This window comes from Dendrobates tinctorius, unplaced genomic scaffold (assembly GCF_039654945.1).
Source record: "Dendrobates tinctorius isolate UK_male_01 unplaced genomic scaffold, ASM3965494v1 ptg000409l, whole genome shotgun sequence".
Classification (NCBI taxonomy): domain Eukaryota; kingdom Metazoa; phylum Chordata; class Amphibia; order Anura; family Dendrobatidae; genus Dendrobates; species Dendrobates tinctorius.
In genome coordinates this window covers 619,723-640,447 of record NW_027362073.1, presented here as the reverse complement: position 1 = coordinate 640,447, position 20,725 = coordinate 619,723, and the positions used below count along the sequence as shown (strand labels likewise).

The 20,725-nt window shown below is 44.9% G+C and overlaps 1 protein-coding gene across 4 annotated transcripts in view; it reads right to left on the bottom strand.

Annotated features, from left to right (window-relative positions):
- Nucleotides 1-20,725, bottom strand: part of LOC141076464 (uncharacterized) — a 165,149-nt gene that overhangs the window by 37,289 nt on the left and 107,135 nt on the right. Inside the window, exon 3 of one of the 4 annotated variants that reach the window (XR_012227495.1) lies at nucleotides 974-1,002. The exons of 2 other annotated variants lie outside the window; for them this stretch is intronic. Coding sequence is in view for 1 of the 2 variants with exons in the window: in XM_073563931.1 (XP_073420032.1) it covers nucleotides 6,335-7,306 (972 nt within the window). In the remaining variant the exon portion in view is untranslated. Of the gene's footprint in view, nucleotides 1-973; nucleotides 19,003-20,725 lie in introns of those variants that run through there. One more of the 4 variants, XM_073563931.1, reaches the window with a different exon arrangement.

Sequence of the window (20,725 nt, the reverse complement as noted above, 5' to 3'; positions counted from 1 at the left end):
TCATGATCACTTGGAGGACTCTGAGACAGACTGGTTCAAGGTTCTCTGGTCTGATGAGACCAAGATCGAGATCTTTGGTGCCAACCACACACGTGACGTTTGGAGACTGGATGGCACTGCATATGACCCCAAGAATACCATCCCTACAGTCAAGCATGGTGGTGGCAGCATCATGCTTTGGGGCGGTTTCTCAGCCAAGGGGCCTAGCCATCTGGTCCACATCCATGGGAAGATGGATAGCATGGCCTACCTGGAGATTTTGGCCAAGAACCTCCGCTCCTCCATCAAGGATCTTAAGATGGGTCATCATTTCATCTTCCAACAAGACAACGACCCAAAGCACACAGCCAAGAAAACCAAGGCCTGGTTCAAGAGGCAAAAAATCAAGGTGTTGGAGTGGCCTAGTCAGTCTCCTGACCTTAACCCAATTGAAAACTTGTGGAAGGAGCTCAAGATTAAAGTCCACATGAGACACCCAAAGAACCTAGATAACTTGGAGAAGATCTGCATGGAGGAGTGGGCCAAGATAACTCCAGAGACCTGTGCCGGCCTGATCAGGTCTTATAAAAGACGATTACTAGCTGTAATTGCAAACAAGGGTTATTCCACAAAATATTAAACCTAGGGGTTGAATAATAATTGACCCACACTTTTATGTTTCAAATTTATTAAAATTTAACTGAGCAACATAACTTTTTGGTTTGTAAGATTTATGCATCTGTTAATAAATCCTGCTCTTGTGTGAAGTTTGAAGGCTCTAACTTATTTGCATCTTATCAAACCTGCTAAATCTGCAGGGGGTTGAATACTACTTGTTGGCACTGTACATACACACACACATATACACATTTTTTATTTTTTTTTCATTACAATTTGTTATAACTAACCGTACTTAGTTACTATGCCCGGGCAGTGCCGGGCTCTTCAGCTAGTACTTGATAAAGTTGAATGATAGAAGTCCAGCTCAAGGTGGTTTAAAATCCAATAATTTTTATTACGAATCTATTAAAGAAGGAAAAAAAAAAAAAAAACACAGAAGTTTGGCCAACACGTTTCAAGTTGAAACAACTTACGGTATTTTTCAGACTATAAGGGTATGTGCGCACGTTGAGTTATTTCTTGCAGGAAATATCTGCAAGGTTTCTGCATCTCTTGGCAGCAAAAACGCTGTGGAAAATTCCACTGCGTTTTCTTGAATGCAGAGGGAAAAAACACATGTAAGGTGTCGAAAACGCAGGCAAAAACTGATATACTACGGATTTAAACGCACAGCAAATCCTGAAAGGAAAAATACTTTTGTGCACAGCATTTCAGTATTCTCATTGACTTTGCTGGCATAAGGATGCCATAGCATTTTTATGCCAATTCCTCGTGGAAAAAAAAAACGCATTGTGTGCACACAGCCCAAGAAGCTTTTTTCTTCCAAAAATTTGGAGGAGAATAGGGGGTGCGTCTTATAGTCCAGATGTACATGCTGTAGATGGGGAGACGGGCGAGCGGCAGCTACGGACGAGCAGGTCACAGGAGGCTGGTGCGATTAACTCCTGTGCTCTATATTAAAGAGAAATGCCCCCCACACCCATAATCCCTCCCACCTCTATGCTCTGAAGCCTACGCCAAGAGGTGGGAGGGACTATGAGCGTGGAGAGCAGTGAATATTCATTTCTCTTTAATAGCGCACAGTTAGCCGCAGTTGCCGGCTTCCCGGGGCGACTGCGATCACGTGTGCCCATTGCGAGAGAATATTCACTGCTCCCACACCCATGGCTGTGGAGAGCAGTGAATAATTATCCTCTTCAATAGTGGGCACACGATCGCCTGCTGCAGGAAGCTGATGGCTGCGACCAACAGTGTACCTACTATTAAAAAGACGAATAATCACTGCTCCATACGTCCATAGTTCCAGGCGATAAGTACAGCGAGTATTCCGGCAGCTGCCCTCAGTGTGTAAGCAGCACATGACGTCACTGCCATGCACAGCTTACAATCTGGAATCATCTGCTGGCATCAGAACAGGATGCTGCGAGAGAGGACAGGTAAGGCAAGTAAAGTTGTTTGTACGGGGGATTTGTGTTTTTTTTTTTGGGGGGGGGCCATGCATACCAGGATAGGGATGAGGGGGGACTACTGTATATATGCCTGGTTTGGGGACATATATATACACCAGAACAGAAGTTTAGAAAAAAAAAAAATTTGAAGCAAAAAAAAATTGGTCAATTTTGTACTAATTGCCGCCTCTAAAACCAAGGTGTGCTATGTTCTGCATCGTCTTATAGTTCGAAAAATATGGTAATCGTAGAGATCTAAAAACTGACAAATGGATCTAAAAATGCCCTCAATACAATAACGAAAGTAGTATCACATGAGAGTCTTTAACATTGACAAACTGGGTGATCTAGGATTTAATCCATTAGAATAGAACACGGTAGCAATTGTTTGGATACTTATATAGCAATTCAGGTTACAAAAAGATTACATACAATTACAAAACTTGGCATATGCTAGGTTTTCTATACAGTGGAATAGTATGTTTTATATGGTCAATATAAAAATTAAATATTTTAGCAACATTATAGAATGACTGGCTGAAGAGCTCGGTGTTGCCCGAGGAAAGTAACTGTGGTTAGTTATAACAAATTATAATGATTATCCTCCATCCCATAGTCCAGTGCCCGTATACCCATCATACATATCCTCCATTCCATAGTCCTGTGCCCATATTCCCATCACACATCCTCCATCCCCTAGTTCTGTGCCCATATACCCATCATACATATCCTCCATCTCATAGTCCAGTGCTTACACGGGGCTTTGTGTGTGGAGTGAGTGTGGCTATGCTGAGTGTTTGGGGCTATGTGGAGTTGATGTAGCTTGATGCACTCATTTTTGGAAGAACAACAGGTCCCAGGAGCAACATCTGAGCTCTCTGCCAGAAAACCACAATACTGGGAACAACTAAGATCCTGCGGTGAACCCTCAAACTCCCAGGCCTCTGGTGGAGCACCCGAGAATGAGAAAGGACAACAAAGACCACCACCATTGAGAGGTACACAGAGAGAGCGAGAGAGAAGATTATATAGAACATGGGATGTATCCATTCACATGATGCAGATTAAAATTAATGCAAAACATTACTATTACTTGTACAACGTACGTACATTGTATGTTGTGAGGCGAAGTTTTAACCCCGCGCGTTCCAATTCAACAATTTTGCCCCTATCTACATAATGGGGAAAGTGTGTGTGTGTATCAAGCCCTGCCCCTCATTATGTTGTCAGTGGTTGCCATGGCGATGCTGATTCATCATAGGTTGCAAGCCCCGCCGCTCATTATGATGTCATAATGGTTGGCTATGGGATGGAGGATGTGTGATGGGTATATGGGCACTGGAAAACGGGATGGAGGATATGTATGACTGTTATATGGGAACGGGACTATGGGATGGCGGATATGTATGATGTGTATATGGGCATGGCACTATGGGATGGAGGATGTGTGATGGGTATATGGGCACTCGACTATGGGATGGAGGCTATGAGGATATGTATGATGGGTATATGGGCACGGGCCTATGGGATGGTGGATAAGTATGATGGGTATATGGGCATGGGACTATGGGATGGAGGATAATTATAATTTGCTATAACTAACCACAGTTAGTTACTATGCCAGGCAGCGCCGGGCTCTTCAGCTAGTCTATTATATAAAGCTCAATGTGGGTTTATGTATGTATGTATGTATGTACAGTATGTATGTATGTATGTATGTCCGGGACAGGCATCCGCACCGTAGCAGCTACAGCCATAAAATTTGGCACACGTCTGGACCCCGAGAGTGTCCTAGGCTATGTTGTGAGGCAAAATTTTAACCCCGTGCGTTCCAATTTACCAAAAAATTTTGCCCCCATCTACATAATGGGGAAAAAGTGTGTGCATCAAGCCCCACCCCTCATTATGATGTCAATGGTTGCCATGGCGACGCTGACATAGGTTGCAAGCCTCGTCGCTCATTATGATGTCATAATGGTTGACTATGGGATGGAGGATGTGTGATTGGTATATGGGCACTGGACTATGGGATGGAGGATATGTATGACGGGTATATGGGCACGGGACTATGGGATGGCGGATATGTATGATGGGTATATGGGCACGGGACTATGAGATGAAGGATGTGTGATGGGTATATGGGCACTCTACTATGGGATGGCAAATATGTATGATGGGTATATGGGCATGGGACTATGAGATGGAGGATGTGTGATGGGTATATGGGCATGGGACGGAGGATATGTATTACGGGTATATGGGCACGGGACTATGGGATGGAGGATAAGCAGGATTACTTACCGGTAATGCTCTTTTAATGAGTCCACGACAGCACCCACTTGGAGAGAGGGATCCGCTCATAGGAACAGGAAACCTACAGAGATAAAAGAGGGCGGTCCGCCTCTCCTCCTCAGTTGGATTTCAGAGTACCCGGAGGACCGCCAATTATTAGGCCATTATATTACTCCATAAGATCATTCTATTTTTACAGCTAAGAAGGTGTATATACATTATGTTAACTTCTAGGGAGGGTTAGTGAACGGGTGCTGTCTTGGACTCATTAAAAGAGCATTACCGGTAAGTAATCCGGCTTTTTACCCTTCGCCACGACAGCACCCACTTGGAGAGACTTTCAGAGACCTTCACCTGGGAGGGACCACCGTGCCGAGGACCGCTCTACCAAAGGCTAGGTCAGATGAGCATGATAAATCAAGTCTATAGTGATTATAAAAGGTAGAGGGTGTAGACCAGGTTGCCGCCTTACATATACACTCACTGGCCACTTTATTAGGTACACCATGCTAGTAACGGGTTGGACCCCCTTTTGCCTTCAGAACTGCCTCAATTCTTCATGGCAGAGATTCAACAAGGTGCTGGAAGCATTCCTCAGAGATTTTGGACCATATTGACATGATGGCATCACGCAGTTGGCGCAGATTTGTCGGCTGCACATCCCTGATGCGAATCTCCCGTTCCACCACATCCCAAAGATGCTCTATTGGATTGAGATCTGGTGACTGAGGAGGCCATTTGAGTACAGTGAACTCATTGTCATGTTCAAGAAACCAATCTGAGATGATTCGAGCTTTATGACATGGCGCATTATCCTGCTGAAAGTAGCCATCAGATGTTGGGTACATTGTGGTCATAAAGGGATGGACATGGTCAGCAACAATACTCAGGTAGGCTGTGGCGTTGCAACGATGCTCAATTGGTACCAAGGGGCCCAAAGAGTGCCAAGAAAAAATTCCCCACACCATGACACCACCACCACCAGCCTGAACCGTTGATACAAGGCTGGATGGATCCATGCTTTCATGTTGTTTACGCCAAATTCTGACCCTACCATCCGAATGTCGCAGCAGAAATCGAGACTCATCAGACCAGGCAACGTTTTTCCAATCTTCTACTGTCCAATTTCGATGAGCTTGTGCAAATTGTAGCCTCAGTTTCCTGTTCTTTGCTGAGCGGAGTGGTACCCAGTGTGGTCTTCTGCTGCTGTAGCCCATCTGCCTCAAAGTTCGACGCACTGTGCGTTCAGAGATGCTCTTCTGCCTACCTTGGTTGTAACGGGTGGCAATTTGAGTCACTGTTGCCTTTCTATCAGCTCGAACCAGTCTGCCCATTCTCCTCAGACCTCTGGCATCAACAAGGCATTTCCGGCCACAGAACTGCCGCTCACTGGATTTTTTTTCTTTTTCGGACCATTCTCTGTAAACCCTAGAGATGGTTGTGCGTGAAAATCCCAGTAGATCAGCAGTTTCTGAAATTCTCAGACCAGCCCTTCTGGCACCAACAATCATGCCACGTTCAAAGGCACTCAAATCACCTTTCTTCCCCATACTGATGCTCGGTTTGAACTGCAGGAGATTGTCTTGACCATGTCTACATGCCTAAATGCACTGAGTTGCCGCCATGTGATTGGCTGATTAGAAATTAAGTCTTAACACACAGTTGGACAGGTGTACCTAATAAAGTGGCCAGTGAGTGTAGACTCGATTGCGACGTCTCCCCTCTCTGCCCAAGAGGAAGCCATAGCTCTGGCGGAATGCGCTCTGATACCCTCCGGAGGTTCTTCATTGCTCTCAGAGTATGCCAGACTGATCGCGTCTCTAATCCACCGAGACAAGGTACCCCTTGTGACCTCATATCCCTTCTTTTGGCCCTGAAAGGAAATAAATAGAGCCCTACTCTTCCTCCAGCTGCTAGACCTCTCAATGTATTGTAAAACTGCTCTTCTAACGTCTAGTGTATGGAACTTTTCTTCCTCTGGAGTAGAAGGGTTACTAAAAAAATGAAGGGAGATGGATCTCTTGTGACCTATGAAACTTCCCTGCTACTTTTGGTAAGTATGAGGGGTCTGGTTTTAATATTAGTTGATCCTGGAATGTCAACAAAAAAGGGGGTTCTATTGAAAGTGCTTGTATGTCGCTAACTCTTCTGGCTGAGGTTAGTGCAACTAGTAGTACTGTTTTGAGAGATAGGTGTTTAAGGGATATTGAATCTAATGGCTCCAAGGGAGGACGTGTTAGGGCCTCCAGTACAGGATTCAAGTCCCAAGGAGGAACTCTGGGTATGTGCACCGGTTCGCTTCGCTCACAGGCCGAGATGAATCTGGCTATCCATCTATTGCCTGCCACGTTGTAACCATAGAGGGCCCCTAGAGCCGACACGTGAACCTTTAGTGTGTTAACCGATAGTGAAAGATTTAGGACTTTCTGTAGAAATTCTAGGACTGGTGTTATCGGAATTTCTCTAGAATCGGGCCCTGTGTGAAACTCTAGGAATTTCCTCCATACCCTGGTGTAAATTTTTGTCGTAGCCAATTTCCGACTCTGCAGAAGAGTACTGACTAATCCTTCCGAGAATCCCCTGGCTCTCAACATTTCCCTTTCAAGTTCCAGGCCGTCAAGTGGAGATTGTCCACTTGAGGATGGAAGAATGGCCCTTGCGAGAGGAGCTTCGGGGTTGAAGAAAGCACCCAAGGGTCTGTCACTGACATTGCCTGCAGGCATGAAAACCATGGCCTCCTGGGCCAGAATGGCGCTATTAAAATTATTCGTGCTTCCTCTGCCTTTATCTTCCTGATCACCTGTGGTAGCAGTATGATTGGGGGAAATGCATATGCCAGTTTTAACTGCCATGGGGCTTGAAGGGCATCCAGAATTTCTGGATTGTCTACCACGTTTAAAGAGGCGAACCTTCGCACCAGCCTGTTTATCCTGGTGGCGAAGAGATCTATTTGGGGCAGCCCCCATAGTGACACGATGCGTGAGAATATCTGCTGGTTCAGGCACCACTCTCCTTGTCGTAGTGTATGGCGACTGAGATAATCTGCTTCCAAATTGTCTCTTCCCCTTATATGGAGGGCTGAGAGAGACAAAAAATGTTTTTCGGCTAAGGACAAGATCTTTCTTGCGGAAGACATTAAGGCGACTGATCGAGTTCCGCCTTGTCTGTTCAGATATGCGACCACTGTAGTGTTGTCTGACAGGATCCTCACGTTTTCCCCTTGTAACTGTGGAAAGAAATAATATAAAGCATGACCAACCGCCTTTAGCTCTTTCAAGTTTGAGGAATCCTGATGCTCACTTATATCCCACAAGCCTTGGCCAAAGTTGCCTCCCATATGGGCTCCCCATCCTGTGGGGCTGGAGTCGGTAGTAATTATACGGGAAGGTGTTATCACCCATGGTACGCCTCCCGATAGATTATCCTCCTCTAGCCACCATGTAAGGGAGATTAGGACCGTTTGGGATAAAGTAATTTTGCTTGTCAAATTCCCTCGGTCATGGCTTTCCTCTACGAGAATTTGATGTTGTAGTTCCCTCGTATGGAATTGAGCCCACTGAACTGCCGGGATGCAGGAAGTGAGGGACCCCAGGAGAGACATTGCATCTCTTAAAGATATATACGGCCTATCTATTGCTAACTTGACCTTATTTTTAATTGTCTCAATTTTTACCTGTGGCAATAGGCATTTTTGTTTTATGGAGTCTAGCTGAAGACCCAGGAAGGACTGGACGGATTGTGGCTCGATTCTGGACTTCTTGAAATTTATTATCCAACCTAGAGCCTGCAGAGATAAGATTGCGTCAGCAACTCGTCCATTACATTGTTGAGTTGAGTTTCCTATTAAGAAGTCATCCAGATAGGGTATTATTAATGTGTCCTTCTGGCGTAAGAAGGCCATCACTTCCAGCATCACCTTTGTGAAAACTCGTGGTGCAATGGAAAGGCCGAATGGCATGGATGTAAACTGGAAATGCTGTATGGTGCCATCGAGGGAGACCACCACTCTGAGGTATTTTTGAAATCTGCAAAGGATTGGGAGAAGATAATAAGCATCTTTCAGATCTAAGCCTGCCATCATACAATTGGGGAAGAGGAGCTTAATCGTAGATCTGATGGACTCCATTTTAAATTTATGATTTATTATATATGAGTTTAGTTTTTTCAGGTTGATTATAGTCCTCAACGAGCCATCCGGCTTAGGTACCAAAAAGAGAGGGGAGTAAAACCCCCTCCCTTCCTGTCCCTCAGGCACATGGATCAATACTTTTTTATTCAGGAGACTCAGAATCTCAGTCTCTAGGGCCCGCTGCTGGATTGGCGAGCTGAGAGATGTTATGATCACTGAGCTATGGGGTACGTGGTGAAACTATTTTTAACCCCTCCCTAATAATGCCCAAAACCCAGGGGCTGGCTGTGCTTTTCTCCCATTCTTGCAGAAAAAAATTTTAATCTTCCCCCTACTGGAGGAATTAGTTTTTGTCTCTGCGGAAGGAGGATCCTCTAAACATGGCACCCTTGCCCTTTTCCTCCTTTGTAGCCCAGCGATTTAGATTTTCCGCTGGTCTTCCTTTGCCAAATGGTCGTCTCCTAAACGCCCTCCTATAAAACGGGAGAGAGGGGTTAGGGAATCCTTTTTTCCTTTCCTTAGCCTTGGTAAAGATTTCATCTAAAGTTTACCCAAACAAAAACTCACCCTCACAAGGTATGGCACAAAGCTTTGCCTTGGATTGGGTGTCACCTCTCCAGCTTTTAAGCCATAGGCTACGCCTGGCGTTATTAAGCAGGCCTGCTGTTCTGGCTACCATCCGTAAGGAATCCGCAGAAGCATCTGCTATGTATGCAGCCGCACCACGGATCAGTGGTATAGCAGCCCGTAGCTTGTCTCTGGAGATTTTTTGCTCTATTTGTTGGTCCAGCTGATCAATCCAGACCATCATAGAGCGAGCTGAGCAAGTACTAGCTATTGCCGGTTTGAACGTGCCCGTAGCTGCCTCCCATGCCCTTTTTAGCGAGGCATCAGCTTTTCGGTCAAGTGGATCTTTTAGAACTCCTGCGTCCTCCACTGGTAAGGCCGTTTGTTTTGAGGCGGAAGCGACCGCCGCGTCCACTTTCGGCACTTTAGACCATGCTGCTAACTCCTCGTCGCTTAAGGGGTACCTTCTTTTTGAGGCGGAGGGGAGATATCCTCTCTGGTCCTGTTTCTCCCATTCTTTCTTAACCAGAGCTTTAATAGCTGGTATAACAGGAAAAACTCTCCTTTTCCTATCTGTTAGCCCTGCAAACATAATTTCCTGTGTTGTTTGCGGCTCCTTTGTTTCTGTGCAGCCCATGGTATTCCTCACGGATTTAACCAAATTGTCCATGTTTTCTAAAGGAAAGCACGAACGCCCCTCCATATCTGAGGAAGATGATGATATAGATGCGTCAGAACTATCGGAGGCTATTGCCTTGTCCTCAGAGTCTACGCTGACCGTGGTTGGTTTGCTAATCTCCGTACTTATAGGTGTGCTACTAGCTTGGGTTAGGGCCTGTAATTCTTCCCTTATTATGGCCCTTATGTCCACGGCTGAAGCTTGTTTTGCTGTTTCATTAATACATTTTTTGCACAGCCTTTTCGTGTAACAGTCCGGCAGGGGACGTGTACAGAGGGCACATTCTTTATTCTTTCCCTTCTCTTAGCCTAAGGCAGAGATGTAGTGTGGGAGAGAGAGAGAGAGAGAGAGAGAGAGAGACATTTATCAGCTTTGTAGGCAGAGAGTCGTCCACTCACCCAGAGAAGCTGTAGGTACCGGCTCAGGAGGCTGGGAAGGAGGCTTGTTAGCGTGGCTTCTATCCGAGGAACCTCGGTGAGAGCGATCCTTGGCTGCCGCTGGATCATCTGCCTGGGGATGCGAGTCCTGTCTTGAAGACATGTTTGCACGCAGTAATCATATCCCCAACGCCTTATATGCTCCTTCAATACGCCGGTACCCTCCCCCCAGGTGCGCCTGCTTTCCGAGGCGCCGCCAATTTGTCTGCGCCCGGCCTGGATACAGCCGCCGGCCGCTCTGATAATTAAACTGTTTCCCTTTTTTTTTTTCCCCTCTCTTACAGGAGGGGGCGGGGAGCGCCTTTTCATGTCCCTGCAGCCGCGCGTGCGCTCGGCGCTGAGGAACCTCCGGTAACCCGGAAGTTCCTCCTTACCATTTCCTGCCTGCGCTGCATGTGCGTCTCTTCCTGGACGCTGAAGCTCTCCTGAACGCTGGAGGATACCACTCCCCCTCTGGTTCGCGCTCCCACACAGACCGGGATGGATCATCCCCGAATCCCGGTGTGTGTAAATCTGCAGGGGAACCCCGGTCGGCCTCACCCGGTACCAGCGTTTTCTGCCCGTGCTGCTGCAGCCCAGCCGAGGAGGGAGCCGATTCACAGCACTCCCTCGTCGCTGCATCTGGAACCCCTGCCGTTCCCACAGAGACTGCACAGGCGGTTCCCTGGCCCAGGTAAGAGTCTGTAGGAGAATCCTGCGGTTCCGATAGGAACAGGAAACCAACTGAGGAGAGGCGGACCGCCCTCTTATCTCTGTAGGTTTCCTGTTCCTATGGGCGGATCCCTCTCTCCAAGTGGTGCTGTCGTGGCGAAGGGTAAAAATTATAATTTGCTATAACTAACCACAGTTAGTTACTATGCCCGGGCAGCACCGCGCTCTTCAGCTAGTCTACTATATAAAGCTCAATGTGGGTGTGTGTGTACAACTGTACATATATGAGTGTGTGTGTGGTGTGTCCAGGATAGGCATCCGCACCGTCGCAGCTACAGCCATAAAATTTGGCAGTCACGTCTGGACCCCGAGAGCGTCATAGGCTACGTTGTGAGGCGAAATTTTAACCCCACGCGTTCCAATTCACCAAACAATTTTGCCCCTATCTACATACTGGGGAAAAAGTGTGTGCGTATCAAGCCCCGCCCATCATTATGTCGTCAATGGTTGCCATGACGACGATGATTCATAGGTTGCAAGCCCCGCCGCTTATTATAATGTCATAATGGTTGACTATGGGATGGCGAATATGTATGATGGGTATATGGGAACTGGACTATGGGATGGAAGATATGTATGATGGGTAAATGGGCATGGGACTATGGGATGAAGAATATGTATGATGGGTATATGGGCAAGGGACTATGGGATGGAGGATGTGTATGATGGGTATATGGGCACGGGAATATAGGATGGAGGATAATTATAATTTGTTATAACTAAACACAGTTCGTTACTATGCCCGGGCAGTGCAGGGCTCTTCAGCTAGTTATGTAAAAATTTTTGTAACGTTAATTACTACATACAAGTATTCAAACTAATGGTACCATAATGTATAATAGGTTAAATTCTACATTACCCATCAATGGATTAAAGACTCATAGGCGTTACCAGTTTTATCATCATGTTCAAGATGTTTTAAACAGAATTTATCATAATTGTTACAATATGTCTGCGCTGAGTATCCACACTCGCCTGAAGTCTGACTATTAGTGAGACAATGGATCAACACAGTACTAAATAAGTTGCAAGGAATTAAACAAAAAATAAACAAGTATACAGTGTACAAAGCTGTACACTGCTGTACAAAGCTGTACAATTCTACAATATGAGTAGATATCGTAGGAAAAAAACTACAAATAATCGCCCCTTTCCATTATACCTTGAATGTGTCTATCATGGAACTAAGTTCACAGAGCAAAGGAGAGGCTGCAATCACATCTTCCAGGTTCAGCAGTCGTTGTTCCATTACTTAGAAGATCAGTATAAAACGGACCTTCCCGCACGTAAAATAAAGTTGCTAATAAGTAGAACAAGGTATGTCACTTCCAGTAATTGTTAAATAGAGAACTGTCCTGGCCGGTGATAGTCTCTTGAATTGCTCACTGTTCCCACGGTGCACCAGCGTTCTTCACAGCACAGTACAGTACATAGCATTGTGCCGTCAGCTGTTAGGTAGCTGCAGGACCTTCGTGACGTGAAAAGTCACGTGGAGGGATCTAGTGAATACTACGGCCCAGTTCCTTCCTACCGGTTTCGGAAGTACACAGCTTCCTTCATCAGGGATGGTCCGTATTAGGAGTGGTCATCTATTTAAGCCTGCGGTTCAAGGCTATCTGTATTAACCTCTTAAGCACTACCTTATTTCTAATTGAAAGCAAAAAGCTCAACTACTGAATTAAGTCCCCTTGGGATTAGAGTCCAAATTAAAAATCCATTGGCTTTCAGCACAGGACATTTTCTTAATAAAATCTCCTCTCATCCAATCCTTCTTAAACCTTTGTAAATCAGTTATTGTGGTGCCAGAAACAGATCCTCCATGATACTCCAAATAATGTTTTCACAATGGATGACCAATAAACTTACGTCGTATATTTCTCAGATGTTCATTTATGCGTACATTGAGTGGGCGTTTTGTTCTCCCCACATACAGTTTTCCGCATGGACATTTAAGTGCATAGATCACACCTGCTGTATTGCATGAAATATGATCACGGCTGGTAATTTCTATATTGACATTTGACACCGTATATTGTTTTATTGTCTTTAGGGTTTTACAAGTTTTACATTTACGACATGGATAAAAACCCAGTTCATTGAGGAAGCCCACATTTGTTAATCTCGTATTGTGCTGATTAGGTATAGATGGCGCTACAAGGTACCCCAAATTTTTTTGCCTTCCTATAAATAAATTTTGGGTACATAGGTAATAACTCACTAATTACTTTATCCTCTTAATATTCCCCAATATTTCCTTACAATATTACGGAGAATATGTGTATTAGAATTATATTGGGTTATAATAGAGAGATCCCTCTGGTTATTATTCAGTAAGTCAACATTTTGATCATTTTTTTCATTTTTATCCCAAATTAGGGTCTCTTGATCTTTATAATATTTTGCTTCTTTCCTCAATCAGGAATCCTTCATCATAACCCCTATTTTTAAATTTCATAGTTAAAAGCTCTGTTTCAGTTTGGTAGTCCTGATCCCTAGAACAGTTCCTGTGGGCCCTAATAAATTGACTTTTAGGGACATTAATAAGCCAATGTGGTAAATGGCAACTGTCTAGGGAAATATAATTATTACAATCCGTAGGTTTATGGTATGTACATGTATGAATAGATCCATTGTCAATAAAAAATTTTAAATCTAGATAATTAATAGATTCTGTACTAGTGGTTCCCGTAAAATTTAAAAAAATAAATCATTTTTATTAATATACATTAAAAATTCCATAACAGATTCTGAACCAGCAGACCATATAAAAAAATACATGATCTATGAAGCGGCGCCATAGGACCAGGTTCGCACGCAGTACCCCACCAACGTAGATGGTTTGCTCTACCAACGTAGAGATTAGCATAACTGGGTGCGAACCTGGTTCCCATGGCAGTCCCCATTTCTGGGAGTAGTAGTCCGCCTCACATTGGAAGTAGTTGTGCGTTAAAAAAATCCCATTCAGATATAAACTAAATTTGATCTTGAGGTAACGTAGTGAACCTATTTAAAAAATGTGGCTGCTTCTTGACCTTTTTTATGTTGGATAACTGTATAAAGCGAAGTTATATCCAGTGTTCCCATAATAAAGAGTTCCTGCCACTGTATCTTATTTAAAACCTGTAAAATTTGCTTGACATCTTTTAAATAAGAGGGTAATAGTGTAACCACTCCTTGTAGATGACAGTCTACATATTTGCCGTCAAACATTGAATCCCAGAAATAATTGGTCTCCCCGGAGGGTTATTTGGATTCTTATGTATTTTTGGTAAATAATAAAAACATGGTGGATATGGGGTATCAATGAAATCAAATTCCTGTTTGTTTAAAATTCCCAAGTCGAACCCCTTTTTGATGAGAATCTTCATCTCCTTTCCATAATTATCGGACGGGTCGGTCTCTAATTTTTTATATGTCTGTCTATCATTCAATAGACGCAGACATTCTTTTTTGTAGTCCAAAGAATTTAAAACTAATATACGGCCCCCCCTTGTCAGCACGACGAATAACTAAATCTTTATTATCTTGTAATTCCTTCAGAGCTTTCCGTTCATTGAAACTCAAATTGTATCTAAAATTAGTACATCTTTTGTTACTAACCTTCCTAATGTCATTAATGACATTTTTCTGGAAGGCTTCAAAGGATTCTGAATATTCGTTCTGAGGGATAAAGTTAGATTTAGTACGTAAAGTTGTGTGATAATATGGACTAATCATTGAATCAGGAGATTTATGGTTCACAATAATAGGTTTCTCATTTTTAATGAAATGTTTTCTGACAGCAAGACGTCTCAAATAATTTGATGCCAATAAAAGCCTGAAATGTATCAAATTTTGCGGCAGGAGCATATTTCAATCCTTTGTTCAGTAAGCTAATTTCATTCTTATTTAATTCATATTTACTGAGATTAAAATCTTTTGTTAGTCATCAATTATTTCTTTTCTGGAAACTGTTCTTTTTTGGCGAATTGCCCCCCCCCCCCTACAGCCCCTCCTGCATGCTTTTTTTGAGCCAAGTGAAAAAAGGGAGCTCGTCTTGTTCTTTAGATTTTTGTCTCTGCTCTTTGGGGGGGGCTATCAATATTTCTTATAGGGGCATTTATTGATTGTCTCCTTGTTTGCCTAGTTTGTCTACCATAATTGTTGTTGTCATGATCTGAAGTGATCTGACAGTTTTAAAAGCACAGAGTGAACTTGTTTTCCTTTTGGCAAGTTGCCAAAGTGACTTTACTGTCCCCGGTGGTGGTTAGTGGTATCGCACCTTAGGTTTAATGCGCACAAAATTATTAATCAGGTGTGGGGCTCTATAAATGAGTCTCAGGGTGTGTAATCACTGCTGGTGATATTGATTCATTCATTGATTCTGAGTTTGTGAGAGCCTGGTGGAAGGATGGAGCTGAGGAGGAGTCCTGTGCAGCTTAGCCAGGGGGGACGTGTGTCAGCTATGGTGTCTGGACGAAGGGCTGGCATGGCGTGGTGGGGTCGCAGTGATGGTGTCAGCGGGTAGTGTCTGCATGGACTGGTGGAGTGGCTACTATGGAGAGTGGCACTCACCATGTGGGACTTGGCTGCTGAGCTGGACTCAAGCATGCTTGACTTCGTGGCAGAAGCTGAACTCATCCTTGGGACTGTTACTAAACAGCAGCAACTGGTGGTGGACTCTGCTCCAAGGCTGCACTATGGTGAAGGATCCTGTTATGGTGATGGATCCGGGTGGAGGAGAAGACGCACGCAGGTGGAGGGCTTTGTTGCAGGAGCATAAGCACAGAGCATAAAGCTAAGTGGTGTCCCCCTGTATTGTCTCTTTCCCTCATGTGTGTTATTAGTGCAGTGGTGGGATTAGTCTCCGCACCGCCCAATTCCCTAATGAGGGTTTAGGGTCAGGGCGAGCAAGGGTTTAAGGTTCACGTGCGGCGACAGGTGCGGAGCCTGTATAGGGAACGTAAGGAGTGCAGGGACACTGGCTCAGGGGAGCTCAGGAGGTCTCCACTTCCCTATTCCCCATCGCAGGGCCCACCTTTGTTAGTGTTACCCAGGTTCCCCTTTATTATTTAAATTCGCCTTACTGGAGGCGGGGTTTCCAGACTATTATATATACGTGTATTATTGAAATTCGCCAGTTGCAGGCGGTGTATCCAGCTGCACGTGTTTATTATTTAAATTCGCCCCACTGGAGGCGGTGTATCCAGGGTCACGTGTGTTATGGGTCCACCTTGCGATAACATCTGCGTCCAGACACACGTTGACCGTGACATTATCACCAGCCCTACATTTTTTTTTTCTCTGGCGAGCTTTGGCCATGTGGAGACCGCTGAGTAATTGCTGCCGGGCCTCACTGAGGTGAGTGGGGAGCGGGAAGGTGTTATAGCCGCTGCAGCAGCAGTTATCAGGGTCTGGGGCTTCTGCTCAGGTAACCAGGAAATCAAAATGGCGGCTTTGGCAAAAGCCCCTTGAGTCGCTGCTGGGGAGCGGGACTTGTTCATACAGGTGGACGTAACCAGACAGGTGGGTGGAGTTGGTGATCCCCATGGTGCTGTCTGGGGTTCCCTGAGGTGAAACGGTACGTCCCTGTAGTGAGCAGACTGGTGTGATAGTCCGCGGGGCTCAAGCCAAATCTTCAAATACCATCGAAGAAGTCGCCCCTCCTGGTCGTGTGGAGGCGACCAGCGAGTGTATATTTCCTCCATATTCCTGTCCCCTTCTCCTCCAGGTGTGTGCAGCCGTTGCGCTGCGGTGGAGTAGGGACAAATCGCAACTCTCGCCATTAACCAACCCTGGGAGGCGCACACCTCATGGTGAAAGGGTTGGAGGGTGGTGTCCCTTGGTGAATGGCGGGAGAGTGAGTGTGGTGACAGCAGGGGGACTCCTCTGTTGTCATGTCCAGAAGGAGTTTACCAAATATATGACGAACGAATGTGTGCAATAAACGTTCAGGTCCGGACCTGTGTGTGAACGAGCGTGTATGGGTGCCACCAAAAAACATCTTGTGGAAGTGTGTTGTGGAGCCTGATCAGCTCATAACAAACAAACATACACATACGTAAACTCGTTCCCCAGGTCGGTGCTGTGGAGATGAGTGGTGCCTCCAAAATGAACTTTATTGCCAATACCAGCGGTGTGTTTGTCATAAACCTGAATTCAGGTAGTGGTGGGGTGAACTCAGGATCTGGGCGTCCCCGCTGTAGGTGTTTCCCTAATGAGGAGTGGTCTTGAGGGTCCAGAGGCCCCTCATTAAGGAGGGGGTACTGTCATGATCTGAAGTGATCTGACAGTTTTAAAAGCACAGAGTGAACTTTTTTTTCCTTTTGGCAAGTTGCCAAAGTGACTTTACTGTCCCCGGTGGTGGTTAGTGGTATCGCACCTTAGGTTTAATGCGCACATAATTATTATTCAGGTGTGGGGCTCTATAAATGAGTCTCAGGGTGTGTAATCACTGCTGGTGATATTGATTCATTCATTGATTCTGAGTTTGTGAGAGCCTGGTGGAAGGACGGAGCTGAGGAGGAGTCCTGCGCAGCTTAGCCATGGGGGACGTGTGTCAGCTATGGTGTCTGGACGAAGGGCTGGCATGGCGTGGTGGGGTCGCAGTGATGGTGTCAGCGGGAAGTGTCTGCATGGACTGGTGGAGTGGCTACTATGGAGAGTGGCACTCACCATGTGGGACTTGGCTGCTGAGCTGGACTCAAGCATGCTTGACTTCGTGGCAGAAGCTGAACTCATCCTTGGGACTGTTACTAAGCAGCAGCAACTGGTGGTGGACTCTGCTCCAAGGCTGCACTATGGTGAAGGATCCTGTTATGGTGATGGATCCGGGTGGAGGAGAAGACGCACGCAGGTGGAGGGCTCTGTTGCAGGAGCATAAGCACAGAGCATAAAGCTAAGTGGTGTCCCCCTGTATTGTCTCTTTCCCTCATGTGTGTTATTAGTGCAGTGGTGGGATTAGTCTCCGCACCGCCCAATTCCCTAGTGAGGGTTTAGGGTCAGGGCGAGCAAGGGTTTAAGGTTCACGTGCGGCGACAGGTGCGGAGCCTGTATAGGGAAAGTAAGGAGTGCAGGGACACTGGCTCAGGGGAGCTCAGGAGGTCTCCACTTCCCTATTCCCTATCGCAGGGCCCACCATTGTTAATGTTTCCCAGGTCCCCCTTATTATTTAAATTCGCCGTACTGGAGGCAGAGTTTCCAGAATTTATATTAACGTGTAATACCTAAATTCGCCAGGTGGAGGCGGTGTATCCATCTGCACATATTATTTAAATTAGCCACTGGAGGCGCTGTATCCAGGGTCACGTGTGTTATGGGTCCGCCTTGCGGTATCATCTGCGTCCAGACACACGTGACCATGACAGTTGTTTTTCCTTATCCCACTGGTAGAAGGAAGATTTTCTAGATCATCCAATGGTTGAAATCTATTTTGAGTTAAAATTGGAGTAGTGGATAAAGTAGTATTACTACATTCCTATCTTATTACATTCTGGGCAATCTGTTTGATTATTATAACCCAAATCCATAGAAAGATTGTTAGTATGATTGTCAGTCAGAACCCGGATATACAGAAAATTCCAGTTCCAAAGCAACAAATGGAGTCGGACTCCCTTCTACCATATCTACTACTTTAAACTGGGAACTTCCATTCTCTAAATTTATAGAGAGTGTTCTGTTTGATTATACAGGGTGTGGACCCTCCATTCTGTGAATCGATATTGCATCTCGCCCAAATTTTTTCTTTCCTTTCCATAATTTCCTTTTCCTTTAAATTGAGCCTTTTTCGTATATTTGTGGATAATTGAATAATTTCAGGATGCATCTGATATGGTATTATTTTAGTGAATAACTCAGTTATATGACCCCTAGTTTCTATTATCTGTTTTCTTCTTTTTTCCATTATAAAGGAGACAGCCCTTTTAGAAAACTCTCTAAACATTGCATCCCATTCTATTATAGTATTTGGGTCTCCAATATCTCCAGATAATGCTTTATATACTGTGAGACCTTTTGGGATGCAATTATAGGATAGGTAGCGTTCCAGAGTTGCTACTTACCACAAATCACGCATTTCTTTCAATAAATGTTGTTCTAAACTTCTTAGTGATTCAATCACCCCACTGACATCTTCATTAGATCTAGAGTTATGTCTGGGGGCTAAATGAAAAAATTTAGTGATATTATTTAGTCTTTTTCTATCTAACCATACATCACTCATGGTTACAAAATATATGTCGCTGCACTGCTGCCACCCAAAAAGTGGTGTAAAACGAGAAAATGCAAAAAATGTGTATTTGGGGGCGCTAGTGTTCCTTTATGGATACCCGCCGCACGACAGGACAACACACCACACCGTTGTAAATAATAATAGAAATTGTTACAATATGTCTGCGCTGAGTATCCACATTCGCCTGAAGTCTGATTAGTGAGACAATGGATCAACAGCACTAAATAAGTTGCAAGGAATTAAACAAAAAAACAAACAAGTATAAAGTGTACAAAGCACACCTACAATTCTACAATATGAGTAGATATCGTAGGAAAAAACTACAAATAATCGCCCCTTTCCACTATACCTATACCTCACCTGTCTATATAGGCATGCAGTTCATAGAAAGCAGAATAAAGCAATAACTATCTGATCGGATACAGATATCTTATTCTAGACAAATCCATGTTTTTCCTAAAGTTTAATGAGCTGTTAAGATTTATGGGCAAGACACTGATCTACATGAGAAACTGCCTCCAGAGCGCAGAACTGAACTTTGTCTTACAAAAATACTCGCAGCATCTCTCAGCTCTGCTGTATTGCAGCCCTGTCTGCCAGAGATAAGATGAGAGAATCGTGCAGATGTGTCAGTTATAATCACACAGCTCTGCAGTAAGATCAGGAGGGCGGCCATTACACACCACACTAATAATGCTCCCTTTTAGTTAAAATAAAATTTGGAGGCTGATCTGAAGTGTCTAGCCCATAGTCCTGAACATCTTATTAATGCAAGAAAAACATGGATCTCTCATTTTGATACAGGAAAGATGTACCGTATATCTCTGTACAGTGTTTGCCAGTAGATATTCAGAATAGAGAGTCCTCAGTGGTTGATAACTTTTAATGGCTAACTCGAGCCTACTCAGGTCTCTTCATTAGAGAAATACAAATTCTGAAGAATCATTTATGCACGGAAATTACAACCTTTACTACAAAAAAATGCCCGATTACAATCCATTTTTCCAGACCCACTACTACTGTGTTTTAGGCAGCCCGCAAATCTAAGAAGAATCATTGTCAGAAGCTCCCTGTCCTCCCCAACAGCTGCAGGAACCTTTCCTTGCAACCAGAAAAAACAAAAACTTGTCCATTTATAATGACCACCGGACAAGATAAAGATCCCCAATTAACATCAGGGTTATCCCCTTCCCGACCCATGACTCCTACGTAGGCGTCATGAAAAGCCGTGCCTAAACGACCCATGACGCCTACGTAGGCGTCACAGTATATATCACCCTCCTGCGTGTCGGGTGACCGGGGTCACTGAAAGGTCACCCGACCCGCACACACATGAAGATGTGCTTCACCACAGGGGGCGTGGCTTAGCCCCCACGTGGCTATGTTCGTTCTGATTGGCTGTTAAATGTGAAGCAGCCAAATCAGAGCGATAGTAATATTTCATCAATTAAATTTGATGAAATATTACAATCCAACCATGACCGATGCTGCAGCAGCATCGGACATGGCTGGAGACCCTAACCTGACGCCCCCCCCCCCCACACACTGGCTGGGGCGATAGGCCCCCACCACGGACTGACGGCAGCGATCGGACGTTGGTGTCACGATCTGCCCCCTCCCCTTCGTTCCCCCCCCGCAGTCCGATCCCCCCCC